This window comes from Hyperoodon ampullatus, assembly GCF_949752795.1.
Source record: "Hyperoodon ampullatus genome assembly, chromosome: 14".
In the NCBI taxonomy this organism is placed as follows: Eukaryota; Metazoa; Chordata; class Mammalia; order Artiodactyla; family Ziphiidae; genus Hyperoodon; species Hyperoodon ampullatus.
The window spans coordinates 39,301,609-39,321,292 of record NC_136927.1 but is presented as its reverse complement, the minus strand read 5'-3'; the positions used below and the strand labels follow the sequence as shown (position 1 = coordinate 39,321,292).

General features: G+C 52.3%; 2 protein-coding genes across 3 annotated transcripts in view; one reads left to right on the top strand and one right to left on the bottom strand.

The window, feature by feature from the left end:
- COG7 (component of oligomeric golgi complex 7) overlaps positions 1-11,822 on the top strand; it is a gene marked incomplete at its 5' end in the record, with an annotated part of 86,736 nt that extends 74,914 nt beyond the window's left edge. Inside the window, 2 exons of the mRNA XM_079719616.1 lie at positions 8,321-8,464; positions 11,412-11,822. Coding sequence (XP_079575742.1) covers positions 8,321-8,464; positions 11,412-11,578 — 311 coding nt within the window. The 3' untranslated portion in view covers positions 11,579-11,822. The remainder of the gene's footprint in view (positions 1-8,320; positions 8,465-11,411) is intronic.
- A 2,967-nt stretch (positions 11,823-14,789) lies between these two features.
- Positions 14,790-19,684, bottom strand: part of SCNN1B (sodium channel epithelial 1 subunit beta) — a gene marked incomplete at its 5' end in the record, with an annotated part of 30,223 nt that continues 25,328 nt past the window's right edge. For both annotated transcript variants that reach the window (XM_079719910.1, XM_079719911.1), the window contains 6 exons: positions 14,790-15,644; positions 15,917-15,992; positions 17,111-17,172; positions 17,863-17,920; positions 18,014-18,089; positions 19,178-19,295. In XM_079719910.1, coding sequence (XP_079576036.1) covers positions 15,264-15,644; positions 15,917-15,992; positions 17,111-17,172; positions 17,863-17,920; positions 18,014-18,089; positions 19,178-19,295 — 771 coding nt within the window. In that variant the 3' untranslated portion in view covers positions 14,790-15,263. The remainder of the gene's footprint in view (positions 15,645-15,916; positions 15,993-17,110; positions 17,173-17,862; positions 17,921-18,013; positions 18,090-19,177; positions 19,296-19,684) is intronic.

Sequence of the window (19,684 nt, the reverse complement as noted above, 5' to 3'; positions counted from 1 at the left end):
CATGTACACTTGAGAAGAGTGTGTATTCTGCTGCTGCTGCTTTTTGGCTGGAATGTTTTGTATATATACATACACACACACACACACACACACACACACACACATGTGGCCATCTAGTCTAACAGGTGATTTGAGGCTGATATTTTCTTGATTTTCTGTCTGGATGATCTATCCAATTATGTAAGTGGGATATTAAAGCCCCCTACTATTATTGTATTGCTGTCAATTTCTCCCTTTAGATGTGTTAATATTCGCTTTATATATTTAGGTGCTTCTATGTTGGGTGCATAAATGTTTACAAATGTTACACCCTCTTTTTTTTTTTTATGTTACACCCTCTTGATGGACTGACCCCTTAATCATTATGTAATGACATTCTTTGTCTTTTATTACATTCTTTGTTTTAAAGTCTGTTTTGTCTGATATAAGTATAGCTACACTGGCTTTCTTTTCATTTCCATTTGCATGGAAAATCTTTTTCTATCCCTTCACTTTCAGTCTGTGTGTGTCCTTAGATCTGAAGTGAGTCTCTTGTAGGAAGCATAGATGAGTCTTGTTTTTTATCCATTCAGCCACTCTGTGTCTTTTAATTGGCGAATTTAGTCCATTTGCGTTTAAAGTAATAAGTATGAACTTACTGCCATTTTGTTCATTATTTTCTGGCTGTTTTGTAGTTCCTCTCTGTTCCTTCTTCTTTTCCCTTGTGGTTTGATGAATTTCTTTAGTATTATGTTTATATTCCTTTCTCATTATATTTTGAGTATCTACTGTAGGTTTTTGCTTTGTGCTTACTATGAGGTTCACATATAACAGTGGCGCTCTCTCTCTCTCTCTCTCTCTCTCTATATATATATATATATATATATACAGACACACACACATATATATATAACATATAAAAAATATACTATATTAGTATATATAAAATATATATACTATATTAGCATATATATACACTAATATATATTAAATATATATATAAATATATATATAACATACTGCCAAATATATATATATGGCAGTATAATTTAAGTTGGTAACAACTTAAATTTTTTTTTTTTAATTTACTTATTTATTTTTTGGCTGGGTTGGGTCTTCGTTGTTGCACGCGGTCTTTCTCTAGTTGCGGCGAGCAGGGGCTACTCTTTGTTGTGGTGCATGGGCTTCTTACTGTGTTGGCTTCTCTCATTGCGGAGCACAGGCTTTAGGCATGCAGGCTTCAGTAGTTGTGGCTCTCGGGCTCTAGAGTGCAGGCTCAGTAGCTGTGGCACACGGGCTTAATTGCTCTGCAGCTTGTGGGATCTTCCCGGACCAGGGCTCGAACCTGTGTCCCCTTCGTTGACAGGTGGATTCCTAACCACTACGCCACCAGGGAAGCCCGGTAGCAACTTAAATTTGAATGCATGTTTAAAACTCTACATTTTTACTCCCCCCGTCACATTAAATGTTTTCGATGTCATATTTTACGTCTTTTTATTTTGAATATCCCTTTACTAATTATTGTAGTTAATTTTACTACTTTTTTCTTTTAACTTTCATACTAGCTTTATAAGTGGTTAATCTACTACCTTTACTATATATCCATCTTTCACCAGAGAGATTTTTATTTTCTTTTTTTTTTTTTATTTTTTTTTATTTATTTATTTTTTTTATTTATTTAGGGCTGTATTGGGTCTTCGTTTCTGTGCGAGGGCTTTCTCTAGTTGTGGCAAGTGGGGGCCACTCTTCATCGCGGTGCGCGGGCCTCTCACTATCGCGGCCTCTCTTGTTGCGGAGCACAGGCTCCAGACGTGCAGGCTCAGTAGTTGTGGCTCACGGGCCTAGTTGCTCCGCGGCATGTGGGATCTTCCCAGACCAGGGCTCGAACCCGTGTCCCCTGCATTAGGGGGCAGATTCTCAACCACTGCGCCACCAGGGAAGCCCCGAGATTTTTATTTTCATATGTTTTCTTGTTATTAGTACTTTTTCTTTTCAGCTTAAAGAAGACCCTTTAATATTTCTTATAAGGCTGGTTTAGTGGTGATGAACTCCTTTAACTTTTGCTTGTCTTGAAAACTATCTCTCTTTCAATTCTGAATGATAGCCTTGCCTGGTAGAGTATTCTGGGTCGGAAGCTTTTTCCTTTCACCACTTTGAATATAACATGCCAATCCCTCTGGCTTTCAGAGTTTCTGTTGAAAAATCAGCTGATAATATTATGGTGGTTTCCTTGCACATACAAGTTGGGGTTTTTTTCTTGCTGTTTTTAAGATTCTCTCTTTAACTTCTGACATTTTAATTATAATGTATCTTGCTGTGGATCTCTTTGGGTTAATCTTGTTTGGAATTCTGTGTGTCCTGGACCTCAATGTCTGTTTCCTTCCCCAGGTTAGGGAAGTTTTTAGCCATTATTTCTTCAAATAAATTTTCTTCCCATTTCTCTCTCTCTTCTCCTTCTGGGACCCCTATAATGCAAATGTTATATCTACTTGATGTTGTCCCATAGGTCTCTTAAATTATCTTCACTTTTTAAAATTCTTTTTTCTTTTTGCTGATCTGTTTGAATGAGTTCCACTGCTCTGTCTTCCAGGTCAGTGATTTGTTCTTCCACTTCATCTAGTCTGCTATTGAACCCCTCTAATGTATTTTTTAGTTCTCTTATTGTATTCTTCAGCTCTCCAGCTTCTGTTTGGTACTTTCTTATATTTTCTACCTTTTTGTCGATGTTCTCATTATGCTTATCCATTCTTCGCCCAAGTTGGGTGAGCATCTTTACAGCCGGCCGTGAGTTTGAACTCTTTATCAGGTAGATTACTTATCTCTGTTTCATTCAGGCCTTTTTCTCAGGTTTTGTCTTATTCTTTCATTTGGAAATTATTCCTCTGTTTCCTCATTTTGCTTGACTCTCTATGTTGGCTTCTATGTAATAGGCAAAGGAGCCACCTCTCCCAGTCTTGAAGGAGTGACCTTGTATAGGAGATGAGCCTTATCATTCAACTTTTCCCTAGCTCTTGGTTGTCTCTCAAACGTCTGTGATTGTCTAAGTAGCCTGGCTTATTCTTGATAGGCTCCAGTTGTTGAGGATGCACCAAGACCTGTCAGTGTTCCAAAGGGAATGATCTCACTCAGCACCCAGATTCAGGCTGATTGGAAGCCAGATACTCAGGCAGCAGCTTTTAAAGTATGCAGATGTATACAGTCCTATGGGACTGCAATCATAGACCCTGCTGACCTCCAGACTGGGAGATCTGGAGGTGTCTCCTGGGCAACAGTTGCAAGCATCGGGACTTCAGACGAGTGTATGAGCTCCTTGCTGGGAGGTACCAGTGAGCAGTGGTGAGGCCAAGGGAGGCTGCAAGAATGGTGCCTCCCTGCCTGCTTCCCTGAGAGCACCTCTGTAGCCCTGAAGCCTATCCCTCAGGTTGAAGCTCCAGGACAATTAAATGGCCCTTTTTCACCTGCAGACTGGGGATGTGGCTCAGTCTGCTGCGTAGTGCCCTGGGTGTGATAATCCTGCCCAGAACTGGCTTTCTGATTGTTACAGTCCTGTGCCCAGGAGCGCAAGCCCCTCTGGTTATCAGAGCCAGGCCGTCAAGGTGTCCCCTGTGTGTGGACTGCACTTGCCCACTGGCGTTAGCAAGGTTGGGAAGGAGCGCTGGGGGCAGGGCACACCTGTGCTTTTAGTGATGTGGGAGGAGAGTGCGGAGCGGGGCACACCCTCAGCTTTCCCGAGGCCATGTCTGTGCCTGTCCCCCTGCGCCCCGAGGGAGAGGGAGAGTTCAGAATGGCGTTTTCCAGCCCCTTTGTCCCCGAGGAGGTCAACCCTAGATACTCCCTGCCCCACTGGCAGATGCTTTAAGATTAGCAGCTGAATCTCCTTCGCATAGAATCCAGTCACCTCTCAAACTGCTGCCTTTGTGCTGGTTCCTGGGGTGAGTCTGTGCACGAGCTCCTCAACAGGAGTACCTCCGATTCCCACAGACCCCCAGGTCCCCTGCACGTAAACTCCGTTGATTTCAAAGCCAGATGTTTTGGGGGCTTCGTCTGGCTGCAGGTCCCAGGGTTGGGGTGCCCGATGCGGGGCACAGACAGACCTCTTGCTGCTCAGGAAGGGGCTCTGCCCATGAGATCCTGCCCTACTCTGTGGGGGGTTTGGTGAGGCTGTATCTCTGCCTCTCCTCCCCATCTTCATGTGGCCCTCTTCTCCCTTGCTGTGGAGGAAGCTGTTCAGCTGGTTTTCAGTTCTTACGCAGTGGGTGTTATTTCATGAAGAGTTGTGGGTATGGTGTGCTGGGGGAAGAGGTGAATTCAGGGTCTTTCTGTGCTGCTATCTTGGACTCAAGGGCTCCAAGTGATTCTTATTTTCATCTATTGGCTAATACACTTTTTTTTTTTTTTTTTTTTTTTGCGGTACTCGGGCCTCTCACTGTTGTGGCCTCTCCTGTTGCGGAGCACAGGCTCCGGACGCGCGGGCTTAGCGGCCATGGCTCACGGGCCTAGCCACTCCGCGGCATGTGGGATCTTCCCGGACCGGGGCACGAACCTGTGTCCCCTGCATCGGCAGGCGGACTCTCAACCACTGCGCCACCAGGGAAGCCCTAATACACTTTTTAAGTTTAAAATTTTTTTAAACTTTTTTTTCATAGAACTTTTCACGTACACACACTCACACGCAAAAGTAGTGAGAATAGTACAAGGAAACCCAGACACTCATCACCTGGCTTCAAGAATGGCTTCTTGTTTCATGTATTCTGCTCACATTTTTTGCTAGGGTATTTAAATCACATCCCAGGCATCATGTTATTTCATCCATAAATACTTCATTATGTATCTCTTACTGATAAGGATTAAATTCAGGTTCAGATTCTTTGGCAAGAAAATGTGGTGCTCAGTTTATTGTCTGTTGCCTGACATCAGGAAGAGCATAATGTCTTATTGTTCCACTGCAAATAAATATATACAGATTTAGTGAATATGTGATTGTTTTCATTGGCTCACTCATTCATTCATTCACTTACTTAGGAAATGTTTATTAATCATTCTGTGTGCTGGGCTCTGGGTTGAGCATTGTTCAGAAGGAAGAACCTCCCGGCCATAAAGTAACATTGTAACAATGGTTGAAAACATAAAAACAAGAAGCTGAGCCGGGTAATTTTTTTGTTTTTACCTTTCATTCAACGTTTTATTATGAAAATTTTCAAGCATACAGAAAATAGGAAAGAATTACCCAGTGAACTAGCATTCTAGTTCTAGTTTTTTTTTTCTTTTTTAAAAATTTTATTGAAGTATAGTTGATTTGCAGTGTCGTGTTAGTTTCTGGTATACAGCAAACTGATTCCATTATACATATATGTATATTTTTTTCATATTCTTTTCCATTATGGTGTATCACAGGATATTGAATATAGTTCCCTGTGCTATACAGTAGCAGGACCTTATTGTTTAGCCATCCTATATATAATAGTTGGCACTAGTTCTAGTTTTCTCCCGTTTTAACATTGAAAGTTTTATGAAGCAGATGGTTAAACAGCCAATAGGAACTTTTTGGCTTAGATAAATGATAAGTAGGAGGGAGATTTAAAAATCATTGCGAGTCTTTTTCCTGTGAGGAAATTGAACTCTGGGAATTGTAAAGGGATGTGTCCAAGGGTCACAAACACAGTGGGTTAGAGCAGAGGCATTTGCAGGAAAACTCCAGTCTCCACGTGTCATGGTCCTCTTCCTTGGTGGAGTTACCAGGTTTGGCTGCAGTGGACTTGGGAGATCTGTGGAGGCAGCCGGAGCTGCCGTGGAGTCATGATTCTGGGCACTGGGGAAGAGTGCTTCCCAGGTGTGGCACTGGGCCCGGGGGGCTCCCGCCCTCTCTCTGGCCTGGCTGACAGGCAGAGGGCCCAGCTCCTGGTTCCAGCAGGTCATCTGATGGGCAGGTGCAGTCTCTCTGCGGAGCTGCTGCTGCGTGGTGGGCCCTCGGGAAGAGCCAGCCCTGCGGGGACTATGGCTCAGGAAGGGGCCCGCCGTCTGTCGTGGCCAGGCCATTGCTGAAGTCGGTGCAAAAGCTCAAGCGTTGCTGAGCCCAGCCTGGCCTTTTAAAACCCCTTTTGCTTGAGATTTCTTTTCTTTCCTGCATTTTGTCTGTCTTGCTTCTTTTTTCTGGTTCTTGCCCTCACCCTCTGACTAATGATTCCCTGCCCACTTAAAAACCTCTGATGGCCCCTTAGGACCTATAGGACAATAATCCAAACCCCTCATGGCCTGGCGTTGGGGACCCTTCCCAGTCCTGCCCAGGCGAGTGCTTGCGGCCTCATCGCCTCCTTTTCTATCTCTCCTGTGCCCCACATGCTCACATTCCAGCTGCTCAGAAGGATTTTTTCTTCATTTTCAAAATTAAAAAAAAGTTTTGATTAAAACTCTACTGCCCTGAGACAGTCACTGGTAGCATCTGAGGGACTGTTCTCCCGTGTGCTTTTCTCTACGGATCTGCACGAACCCGCACTTCTTCACAAACAGGATCATCTCACATGTGCTCTGTTTATCACGGGCACTTTTTAAAAATGAGTTTTGTTCTCTGTGCTCAGAATGCTCTTTTTCCTCGTGTGCGTTTGGCAAACTGCCCGTCCGTCCAAGTAAGCACAGGCACTGGCTCCTGGTTGTGGGCTCCTGCTGGTCTCAGAATGTGCAGCTGCTGCAGCAGTGACCTCATTGAGGGCTGTCTTTGTTGCCTGGCCAGAGGGTGCCTGAAGGGCAGGGCCACCCAGGACAGCGCCAGACCCAGCAGGGTCTCCACAAATGGGACTTAATGCAGTTAACACACGACTGCCCACCACCCGCTGTGTCCATGTGTCTGTGTCTCTGGGCTCCTCTTCCCCTGACCTGGAGGGTCTCCCAAGGCACCAGCCTAAGTCTTACTCATTTTCACGTCTCCCTCTCATCCATTTCTATCAGCTTTCAGTTCTGTCCCACAACCCGAGAATCTAGGTGTTTGGTGCTCTGTCCTGTTAGGTTCAGCCCTTTCTGGGTCAGAGTCAGTGAGAAGGAGGTTTATCCCCCAAACCAGCCTCCCTCCCAGCTGCGTTTCTGGCCACACTATAGCCAGTCCAGTTCCAAGGCGGAAACGCTAGATCACACATTATTGTCCTTGTCCTCATTTGTGTTTATCCTGTTTTGATTTTTAGCCTTCTGGCTTGTATTTGTTGTACAGATGCTCTGTGTTAAACAGGTCACAGTTTTCAAAGAAAATAGATCACGTCATCCCACCATTGCACTCACCGGTGTTGCCGTGTTCCCACGTGCCCTCTGGGCTCTCCTCTAAGCAGATGATGTTTACCAGTAACTTTATATTCTCTGTTACTGTTATCATTAGTGGTGGTAGTAGTAGCATTTTGCTTATCTTCTCCTACTTTTCCACTGCTTGGCGCCATACTTACTTATAAAGAAATGTTGCTCTCATTTCTCCCCTTCTTTCCACTTCTGCTGCGGGGTATCCTCCTTGCCCTCAGGCGTCAGCCTCGTGCCTCTCGTGCCTGGATGGCCGCTGCATCTCCCTCCTTCACCCCGCCCTGGCCTGGCAGGCCCTCCCAACATGGGCTCGTCTTCTCACAACCTTGCAGGGAACCTGCAGTCACTGCCTCCTCCCTACTACATGGGGTGCACGTGGTTCTCGGGGTGCCCTCTGTGACCCAGCCCAATCCCCTAACACATTTCCCTCCGCTCCCTGTACATACTCCCCCCACCCCCAATAATCGTTCTAGCACTAATGGCTACTGTGCACATGGCACTAAGCGTGCGGAAGGCCCCACGCCGAGGGCCCCATGTAATTCCCACGGCAGCCCTGAAAAGCCAGGACTGATGTTATCTCTATTTTACCGATGAAGCAAACAGTCAGGCGGCACCCGGCTCATTAGCGGTAGGCTTGGTCTTGAACCCGGGTCTCGGTTCTGATGTGCCGCCTGTGTCTTCAGCACTGCCGTCTGTCTCCTGCTGGGCTGTGCCAGTTCTCCACCCTCTCACCTGTGGTTTGGGTCCCCCTCCCTCTGCTCTGTCTGCAGAACTCCTCCTGGCCTGCCTGGCTGCGTCTGCCCCCAGCCTTTGAGACCTCTGAGGTTGTCCCGCCTCACCTGATTGCTTTCTTTTCTGAATCCTCATTGTACTGAGTCTATACCAGTTGACCTAAGATGTAATTGTCCTCTGTTTCCTGCGTTGCCCGTTGAGACTGTAGCTTTGCGTATTGCATGTGGCACCTATCATGGGGCCTGGTCACCCCGAAGAGCCCCGTAAGAGCTGTCGGTGGCCGGTTCTTCCTGGCCAGGCTGTGTTTCTTCGGTGATCCTCTTTTCCTTTCCAGGGGACGAACTGCCCGAGCTGGACAACATGGCCGACAGCTGGCTGGGCTCTGTCGCCAGAGCCACGATGCAGACCTACTGTGACGCGATCCTCCAGATCCCTGAGCTCACCCCGCACTCCACCAAGCAGCTGGCCACCGACATCGGTGGGTCCCTGGGACGGGTCGGGGGAGGGTCAGCTCTGGCCTGTTGCATCCGTCAGGCCCCCTGCCCTCCAGGAGCGTCGTCCCAGGTCTCCTCTCAACTTCAGCTCTGGGTTTGTCTGTGAAGCTTTGTTAAACATGTGGACTCCCCAGGCCCCACCCCCAGAGATTCTGACATAATAGGCGTGGATAGAAGCCTAGACACCAGTGTTTTGACAGGTGTCCCCGCGGACTCGGATAGCTGCCGAGGCCGAGAGCCATTAAGCGGCGCTTTGCCGAGATGGGTTGGGATGAGTGAGGCAGACTTGTGTGATGCCGCCTTGCCCTGCCTTGCCCTCTGCCCATCGACAGAATCATCATGCAAACTGACGTTGAATAAGCTCTCACTGTGCGCAGGCATGCCAGGTGCTGAGCCAAGCACTCGCGCACCCACTGGCTTACGCAATCTTCAAAACTCCCCTGTGAGCTCAGCACCCCTGCCTTCATCACACTGTTAAGGAAGCGGGGGCACAGAGCACGTGCATCACGAGGCCACCCAGCCAGGGTTGCCCCGTGGTCTCCATCCAAGTACCTGCCTGCCTCCCGGGTCACAGGGGCGTGTGCCCACCTGCTCCTGCTGGCGCAGGTCCCTGGAGGTGATGCCGCCTGCAGGGTGCTCTGAGGCTGGGGGCACTGCAGGCAGGTGGCCGGGGCGTCTCCCCAGCCTCTTGGTATCGGTCCATTGCCTGCCTGTTCTTTAGCTGGAGGCAGCTCTTGGAGCGGGCGAGGGAGAGGGTGGTGGGAGCCTTAAAGATTAGCTCCTTGGGGACCCAGCCAGAGCTTTGCCCTGGGTGACCCCAGGCCCGAGCCAGCCTTTTGTTTTGCTGAGGAAGAAATGGAAGTGAGGCCCTTAGGCCCTTTGCTCCGGGTCCCAGAGCAGTGAGTGATGGGGCCAGGCCTGGAACCCAGCTGCCGCAACTCCCAGCTCTGTGCTCATTCGTGGTCAGCTCTCAGCCGTTACAGGGCAGCAGCCAGCTTTTGTCATCTCACTGGGCACAGGTTCAGAGAAGAGATGAAGAGGTTCAAATGCTCGTCGGTGGTCCCTGTTGGTATAGGCGGGAGCATCGAGGAGAGAACCAGCGGAACTAGTGAGTGAGATTTGGGGGTGGTCCCTAGAGTTCACTTGTCCACGTCGCGTCTCCCTCCCTGTTAAGCTGCCGTCCACATCCATCTGCTCACTCGCTCAGCGTTGACCGAGTGTCTGTTACGTGCCAGCCGTCATGCTAGGAGATGGGATGCAAGAGAGGTTTGCACAGTTCCTGTGCTCACTGAGCTTACGCTGTGAGGGAGTGTGCTTAGGGGCCGGGAAGTTGCCAGGCGGTAACACGATAGAGAGCGGAGAGGTCTGTGGCAGTGCGTGGCCACCTTAAAGATGCTCAAATTAAGCATTAAAATGTAACAAAACCGGGCCTCCCTGGTGGCGCAGTGGTTGAGAGTCCGCCTGCCGATGCAGGGGATACGGGTTCGTGTCCCGGTCTGGGAGGATCCCATATGCCGCGGAGCGGCTGGGCCCGTGAGCCATGGCCGCTGAGCCTGCGCATCCGGAGCCTGTGCTCCGCAACGGGAGAGGCCACAACAGTGAGAGGCCCGCGTACCGCAAAAAAAAAAAAAAAAAAAATGTAACAAAACCAAACACACTCTTGCTGTCTGAACAGAAGATGTCAAGGATATATTGGGTAGATCACGGGCTGCTGCTTCGCAGGTCCTGGCCGACAGTCGAGGGGAACTCACAGTTTTCTGGGTGAATATGTGCCACAGGCAGGTGCCTGACTGGTTGGTGGTGCCCTTCCCAGGAAGCGGCTCGCTGGGACGTGAGTCAGGCAGCCAGGGCAGAGCGGGCACCTCCTATGGGCTCTGCCCTGAGCTGGGCCTCAGAGAGAAGACACAGGGAAGATAGAGCGGTGCCTGGAGCTCCAGCCTAGTCGGGCAGAAAAGATCAACGTGGGTGGTCATCAGAACATGGAGGGACCTGCCGGGTGATGCGTCTCCCGGTCCCTCAGAGCAGGAAGAGGGAGGGGCTGGAGAGCGCCCTTCCTCGGGCTCGGCAGCCGTGCTGCCCAGGAAGAGGAAGGGAAGGAGCAGCCAGTTACTGACCACCCGCGTCACGTCAGGCGCGTCCGCGGTCCTTGTCCCACTCATCCCCCGAACATGCTGCCTGATGGGTACGAACTGCATCCACAGGTGGAAGTAGAGACTCGAGAGGTGGATGGAGTCACTGAGGTCACGCTGACCTCGGAAACCCGGTTTTCTCCTCCACTCTGCCGGCGCTGCCCGAGCTTGCCTGCCGATTGGAGGGCAACTGCTGCTTTTCAGGAGGACAGGAGCCTCAGACCCTCTCTTGGAAACGCTCACCGACTTGGCCTGGGGGTGGGCTCAGTAATCTGTCCTAACTCGTACCCTAAGGGGTTATCTGGGAGGTGTGGGAACTGTGTTACCCCAGGCCTGGCGTTACCCCTGCACCGTCCAAGTCCCCCCTGTAGGGGCTCTGCTGGGAAATCTTCGGGAGCTGCTTAGATAAGCCCTGTGTCTCTTGACCCCTTGGGTTTTCCATGTCGTCAGGGGGGTCCGCTGGGGAGCAGGGCTGGGAATGCAGGAGTCCCCAGGGTAGAGCTTCGGCTGAGGTCAGCTGGCTGGGCTGGAGAGCTGAGTGTGCAGTGGGAGTGGCGGGGATGGGGCGATGTTGGCAACTCCTTTATGAGATTAGAATTCCTGGGTCCGGGCCGAGCTCACAGGCAGGTCTGACCCCTTGGAAAAGCCCTCAGAGTGAAGGCTTGTGGGCTGAGGGCAGACCTGGCAGCCAGCACTTGGGGGTTGGGGGGAGTGTCTTGTCCCTTACCGCGGGGAGGCCTTTGGGGCTCGTCCTCTCGGTGCTGAGTGTGTCGAGCTGTGTCTGTCTGCGCCCACCCCACAGACTACCTGATCAACGTGATGGACGCCCTGGGCCTGCAGCCGTCCCGCACCCTCCAGAACATCGTGATGCTCTTGAAGGCCAAACCCGAGGATTACAGACAGGTCAGCAAAGGCCTGCCCCGTCGCCTCGCCACCACGGTGGCCGCCATGCGGGGTGTGGACTACTGACCCTCACGCACCCGGCTGATAAGAGGGTCGGGGCTGGAGTTCCGGGGCCACAGAAGGCCCCAGAAAGGACTTGCTCTAAAAATCCGCCTGGGATTGGGCAGAATTCGTTTCAAAAAGATGTGGTTCGTTTGTATAATCAAAAAAAGTGGTTGTAAGTTAGAGGTGTATTATTTATCAGGGAGGAATTTTCAGATGATTTTTTAAATGATCCTGTCCTGAAAGTGCAATTAATAAATACTGTGAAATGAAAGACGGCTGTTTTCTTTCCTCAGTGAATATTTGGGTGCTTCTCATGTGCTGTGCTGTCTGCACTGAGGATTCGGCCGGAAAGGATAATCCCAGCTGGTTCAGCCTGCTCGTACCAGCCCTCCGGAGGGGCACTGCCACGAACGTGGCCTCTGAACCAGCCCCACTGGGCTGCCAGGGCCGTGCCTCTCTGGGTTTGTCATCCAGGGATTCCCACACATTCTGTCCCCACAGCTTTGGAACCAGTTTGGCTGGCCCCGAAAGAGCATCAGCTGCGAATCCACACCAAGAAAAATATTTTGGTTTCTCATGTGGTGGATCACAGACTGTCCATGGCAGGGCTCGAGCCTGGCTCCTGCCTTAGAGTGGGAGCTGGTAACCTGGAAGGTGAAAAGAGCTGCTTTGAAGTGGAAACCTCTTTGCAGTGACCTCTGTGCCAGTGTGGGTGAGAGCCACTAGGACAGGCTTGGTCTTGATTCCCAGCTTTGCCACCTTCCAGCTGTGTGACCTTGGGAAAGTCATTCGCCTCTCCGAGCCTCATTTCCTAATCCGAAAAACAGGGGTCATAATGGTACCTAACTCATAGGGTTATTTGAAGAGCCACTGAGACACAGTGGGGGCAACAGCATGTAGTAAGTGCACAATAGCTGCTAATTTCATAGTCCTCTAGCGTCTGTAACCTACCTTCCCTTTGGGAGTAGAGGCGGGAATTACAGAAGGCCATTTTTCTGGGCAATTTTGGCCCTGCTAGACTAATTTGTCACCCCTAAACGGCTCTAATGGGACCCCAGAGTAGGAATAGGACAGCCCTTGTCTCCTTTAGATCCGGAGGGGAGAGGAATGCCTGTCTGCCTGACCCAGAGCCTGCTTTTGGAGATGGGGCCATCATCCATCTTCACCCCGGCCCTCAGTACTCCCCAAGAGAGGGATGGCAACTGATACCCACGTCAGCCTGGTCCCCGTCTCCCGTCTATAAGCAGCTTTGGGGGCCAGAAGCTCCTTCCCACTCTGCTTCAACATGTCTCAGCAAAACTTCTCACAGGAGTCTGTAAGGGGCTGCCCGCTGTAGATACACCCCAGGATGGCCAGGCAGCATCTCCCGTCCCCAGTCACAGTGGTAGGTTCAGAATGAGCATGTGGCCCAGGCTGACCCAAATGAGCCTCACTGTCGAGGCTTTTGCTGGGACACTGTGAAGGAAAAGCTTTCTTCCTGCTGTGGTTCCTGAACTGAGGGAATGGAGTCTGGGACTATGGAGGGAAGAGTAGCCTATGGAGAGAAACTGTTTGAGAGGGATATCAACACAGAAGAAAATACAGCCTGTAGCTGAACCCTTGGATACAGCCGTGCTTGAAATCCCTGGACTTTAATTATAAGAACCAATGAATTCCCCTTTTAGCTCAAGTTCAAATTAACTTGTGACCAAAGGGCTGGCAAATGGAGTTAGATAATAATCATTGCTCTGCCTGCCCCAGAGCCTCAGATGACATAATAAATATGAAAGCCCTGGGCTTCTCTGAGGAACTGGTATTCTTATGACCAGAAGTCTCGCCTTTGTCACTTACAAGAATAGCAATCTAGTCTAGCACCTTACTTTACCTCTCCAAGCGTCAGTTTATTTACTTGTAAAATGGCATGATCATATTTCTCAGTGGTTATGAGAATTCAATGAAATAAGACTTAAACTACTTGGCCTGGTGCCTGGCATGTCCTAAGTGTTTGATACAATATAGCCATTGTTTAAAAGCAACCAATAATAGTGAGTGTGGTGACAACTACCACCATTGCTATTGATAAAAGTCCCAGTCATAGTAGTAAGTGTGGTAATTACCAAGAATTGAGACTCCAGCGTACAGACTCACCTGGCCCTGAGCTCGGAAACCCAGCTTCCCCGAGGCCTGCCCCACTCAGTCCCTAGCAATGCTGCCTTTGGCTGGAGTGGCATCAGCCTGTGACACCTCCTTCCTCCACAGGTGCCATCGTGGGCACTTAATGGGAGGACAGCTTGTTTGCCTTTCAGGCCAAGGACCCAGGTGTTCTAGACCAGCAGGGCTGGGATGCCCTGGTCCCAGGGTCTGAAGCGAGAGCTCCTTCACCACCAGGGCCAGCAGGTGACAGCAGGGCCCTGCAGTGGTCAACTGTCTGCAGCTGCCAGACCACGTTCTTCTTTGATAACAGCTCCCTGATCTCTCTTTGGGAAGCCATTAGGGTTGCCATATTCAGCAATTAAAAATACAGGAAGCTCAGTTAAAATTGAATTTCAGAAAAACAGTGATTCATTAATATGCCCCCAATATTACATGGATGTATGTCTACTAAAAAATTAATTTGCTGTTTATCTAAAGTTCCAGTTTAACTTGGTGGCCTATATTTTATCCAGCACCCCTAAGAGCCATGTCCCCACCACCCTCAGACCATGTGATTCTGCTGGGGGCCAACTGGCCTCAGGTATGGGCAGGGTCTGACCAATCCCAGCAGCCTGCCAGTTGGGCACACTGATGATTGGCTCAGAGACAGGCATGTGACCCACTCAGTGACCAATGAGAGTCTGCCTGGGAACTTACTGTGACAACTGGGAAAGAGGTGCTCTCTCCTAGCTGAGTTTGGAGTTGCAGATGGCCCTTTGCTGCTGTAAAGTAAGGACAGCCTGCCTGGGAAGCCAGAGAGAACAGACATCACTTGAGCTGCTGGAGATGCTTTTGCTTAAGCCAGTTTTGAGTATCTCTCCCATCTTACCTCTCTTTCTCTCTCTCTTGATTCTTGCAACCCAAAGAAATAAGTTGGATGACACTGAAAAAGGCATAAAGCCACTGTTTCAGGGACAACTTGAAAGCACCTTTAAAAATCACCAGCTTGGACCTTTCTTTGGCCAGGTCTCTGCTCTCGAGTTGTTATGGATGCCCTTCCACCCCCAGAGATGCATCAGGGCACTCTGACTGCCCAGTCAGACAAAGAACAAAGCTAGACTCCATGTTTTCTACTTTTATTTCCCAGAACAAAACATGTGCCACCTGGCAGGGCCTCTGATGCCTGCTATCCACCAAAGCTGCCCTCACTAAACCCATTCACAAGGTCACAAGCATGCTGCCTGTTCATCTCTGGGGCAGACGGTGACCAGCCCTGGGAGGGAAGTGGCCTACCTCCAGGGGAGGATGCTCCGGGTCTTGGAGCCTGGCTGGGGGCATCCCAGGCCAAGGATTGGGTCAGGTTGGAGGGTGCAGGCAGGAACACAATTCCCACATCCGTACCAGCACCGTTACTTCACGGAGCCCTCGGCCCGGGACTGGCCAGGAGCTGCTGGCTCTCTGTAGAGGGACCTGGACTCTGGCCTTGGCCACCTCCCATCCCGGGCCTGTGGAGAGGGCATCATAAAATGCGGCCTTGAGCAACGGTCTCCACTGCTCAGGTCCGAATTCCTGGGCTGCCCGGGATGGGCAGGGTCTAGATGGCATCACCCTCGTTGTCAGACTCGATGATGTCCAGTGGCTGCAGACGCAAGGAGTCGTAGTTGGGGGGTGGGGTGCCTGGGATGGGCGGGGTCTGCTCATGGGGGTGGGGCCCAGCATCGGGGCCGTGTGTGGCCGTGTCAGGCTGGAAGCCAAAGTTGGTGTGGGCCTCCACCAGCTCAGCCACGGTGGGCGGCGGGCCGTCGTAGCAGGCCTGGGACCGCCTCTGCCGCAGCCTTTTGGCGAAGGCCACCAGCCTGATGATGGTGATCCACAAGAAGTCGATGATGATCTCCCCGAACTCGATGAGGCACAGCACTGAGCCCCCCATCCAGAAGCCAAACTGTCCTCCCAGATTTGAGAGCAGCCAGACAATCTGTGGGGAGCAGAGGACTGAGGGCCCGGCCGGGGAAGGGGGGCTGGTCGGGCCACAGATTCCTGCCTCAAGCCCAGCCTCACGGGTTCCTGTGAGGTGGGTTGTTGGCCGGGAAGGGGGAAAGGGTGAACGTCTCAGCCCAGGGAAGTAACGTGACACTGCTTAAGGGACCTTCCTCATTCCTCTGTTGGGCTCAGGACCCTCCCCACCCTCAGGGTACCAGGTGGAGGGACTGTAGGCAGGGCTGAGGTGCCAGGAGCCCCCAAACTCACGTTATTTGCTGCTGACTCCGCAATGGTGCGATAGTTGTATTCTTGGAAGTAGATGTTGAGCTTGATAACTCCCTTCCTGCAGGAGGCAGCACAGGGAGCTGGTGCCCTCTCCCCGACACACACACACACACACACACACACACACACACACGCGCGCGCGCGCGCGCGGCAGCAAGGGCCCCCCAGCCCTCCTCTGGCTCACGTGCCACTCCCAGCAGTGGTGAGGTCCAAACAAGAGCCAGGAAGGGCCCCTCTAGGCCCTGGGGCCACAAAAGGCAGTGCTGCCCAGCACCCATCCTGTGTGCCCCTCTCTGACCCAGCTCTCCAGAGGACCCGGGGGCCCGGGACAGTCCTGAGGATCAGCTCTGGGCTCCCCTCCCCGACTCCCAGCCCGTGTACAGTAGGCTTGACATAGAGTCCTAAGCCTTGGCTCTCTGTCAGGGGACCTGAGATGGTCCTCAGAAAGGCGATGCTCTCTCACACCTCCAGGCTTCTGCCGGGACACTGCTGCCTCTTCTTATTTGTCTGAACATTTACTCCTCCTCCTTGGAGGATCAGCTCAAGTGTCATCTCCCTATACAGACCTCCCTTATCTCTCAGGAAGAAGGAGCCTCCTTCCCTGCTGGGATCCCACAGGAAGGGTCCTGGGCAGACTCCCATCATCATAAGCCCTGTTCGCATACCTCTGTCCTCTAGACTCGAACTTCCTGATAGACTGAACCTTCTGTCTTTCTTGTGCTCAATGCATGTTTGTTGAATGGATGGAAAAGTGGTTGAATGGATGGAGGGTGGGTGGGTGGATGAATGAGTGGAAGAATGGAAGGATGGACAATGGAGGGAGGGATGGATGGATGGATGGATGTGTGAGTGGAGAGATGGATGGGTAGAAGACTGGAAGGATGGACGATGGATAGATGGGTGGATGGGTGGATGGGTACAAGGATGAAAGGACTGGAGGGGTGGATGGCTGGATGACCAGGTGACAGATGGAAGAACAGGCTGTCCTTTAGGAGGCGGTAGGCTCTGAGCCCCCCTGGCTGGCCTCTCTCTCAGTGCTCCCCCTCTAGGCTTGCTTCTGAATCTGACCAGTGTGAGAAGGTGTCTGAGTAGCTGCTCTATGCCCAAGCCCCTCCCCTGAGGCTCTGGTTCCTCCTCTTTTCTGCCTTCCCTGGCCCGTCCAGACTCTGAGCTCACCTGTTCAAGGTGATATTGGTGCTCTGGTCCCGCTCCTGAGACAACACATGGAAAATCCAGTCCTGGAACCCAAAAAGGCAGCTGAAAACAACGGTGCCTTGCCGCATCCCCTCCCAATCATGGGCCCTGCTACCTGTGGAGGCAGACCACAGCCCTGTATCTTCTTGAAGCCCCTGGGGGACCATGTGTTGGCACAGGGAGAAAGAGGAGGGTGACAGCGCACGCCGTGGCTGCTGTTCTGGGGAGAACGCACTCGGGTCTCTAGGCTCTCCCCCGTAGGCCCGGCCTCCCTGTGCCAGCTCTTTCCCACCTCTGGCCCTTGCACCTGCTGTTCCCTCTGCCCAGATCCTCCCCAGACCTGCCCAGCCTGGCTCAGCCCCATCCTCCAGTTTTAACTCAAATGTCACCTTTTTTAGGGAGGTCTTCCCTGACTACCCTAAGGCCTTTTCCCCCAGTTACCCTCTCATCATGTGGTCTACCCTACACAGCCATTTGAAATGATCTTATCTCTGTATATTGTCTGTCTCTCCAGGTAGAAAGTACGCTCTGTAAGGGCAAAGGACTGTGTGTCTCGCCTACTGCCGTGTCCCCAGCACAGTGCTTGGGGGACATGGGTGGAAGGAAGCGGGGAGGGAGGGGATGGAGGGACGAACACCCCTCTGTAAAGTTCCAAACGGCCTGCAGACCTCTGCCCAGACCTGCCTCCTGCCCAAAGATGGGCAGCCAGGAGCTTGGCCGCGCCCCTGACTCACCTCAGAGGACTCAGAAGGCCAGACGGCCATGGAGATGGTCATCTTGTACTGAGTGTCACTGGAAGAGAGAAGGCAGCCTGTCACTGTCCCCGCCCGCCCCAGCATCCACAGCCCGCCCCGCCGCCCACACAGGCCTCCAGGCAGGACTCACTTGCAGGACTCCTTACAGATGTCGATGCAGGTCTCCCTCTGCGCCAGGCTCATGCGCAGGGCCGAGTAGCAATAGACTGAGCGGTAGGGGGTGGGGAGAGAGACTCTGAGCGGGGTTTTGTGCTTTGAGCCTCTGGCTGCCCTCTGCCCTCCTGGGCCCTGGGCCACCTGAGGCCTGTGGTTAGGTTGAGTGGGGGGAGTTATCTCAATCCGAACCCCCCTGGTCATGGAGAACCACTTACATCCACCCCCAACCCGCCCCGTCGCCAGCCATTTCACCCCAGCCTGGCCTGGGGGATCCTCTCCCCAGACATCCCAGCCCCAGCTCGGCATCATCAGAGCAGCTTTCCCTCCACTGGTCACCCGATCCTGGCCGGTGGGCCGGGGTGAGGGGTCATGTGGGAAGGGGTGGGTGGCTGGAAGGGGTCAAGTTTTCCCCTCTTGTCCACACATTTTGTTAGTTTTAAGAGGTGGTAGGGGGCTTCCCTGGTGGTCCAGTGGTAAAGAATCCGCCTTCCAATGCAGGGGATGCGGGTTCGATCGCTGGTCAGGGAACTAAGATCCTACCTGCCACAGGGCAACTAAGCCCGCGGGCCACAGCTACTGAGCCCGTGCGCCTCAACTAGAGAGCCCCTGTGCCGCAAACTACAGAGCCCATGCGTTCTGGAGCCCACATGCCACAACTAGAGAAGAGAAAATCCGCAAGCTACAGGTAGAGAGAAGCCTGCGCGACGCAACGAAGAGCCCGCGCGCTGCAACGAAAGATCCCGCACGCCTCAACGAAGATCCCGTGTGCCGCAACTAAGACCCGATGCAGCCAAAAAATAAAATAAATAAATAAAAGTTTAAAAGAAAAAGAGGTGGTGGGATGCTCTTTGCTGCTGACAACATCCATCGGTGTTTGGACTCCAAGCCTGGATCGCAGCTCAGTGTGAGCCCAGCAGGGGCTCCTCCGCCTGTGGCTTCAGGTCTCAAGGACAAATTCTCTCCCGAACATACATGTTTCATGTGTACACTTAATGGAGTCGAAGAGTAGGGGGAGCGGCGAGAGGGGCTGTGGTCTGAGAGGACGGGGACGGAGGGCGGGGCGCTCCGACCTCCCTTGTGGTCAGGGCCTTCAGGGGGCAGCTGGCGGGTGGCCGGTCCCCCAGGGCTCCCCACTCACCCCAGTCTGGGAATTCCCGGTTGTTGCAGTATTTCTCTCCGCGGGGCAGCGGGTACAGGTAGTGGCCACAGCTGCAGTTATGGATCATGTGGTCTTGGAAGCAAGAGCCAATACAGGCCTGGGGGTGGAGGAGGTACAGAGAGAATGCAGACTTGACGGTGATGTCCCCGTCCCAGCCCCGGGGGAAAGGGGCCTGGAGAGCTTGCTGCCCAGGCCACGGGGGCTGGGGGGGTGGGGGGAGGGGCCCCTCCCGTGCAGAAGCGGTGGCCGAGCCTCCTCCAAGTTGGGGCGTGGCGGTCCTCCCCTGTCCCTGGCCCCCATAGAGGGGCTCGGGCCAGATGCCGGCTCTCTGAGGATGGCCCCTGCCACCTTCCAGAGTTGGGGCCCCACGGATGACATGGGGAGGGGTGGCTTGTTCCAACACTAAAGCTGACTCTGAGGGACTTCCCTGGCGGTCCAGTGGTTAGGACTCTGTGCTTCCACTGCAGGGGGCACGGGTTTGATCCC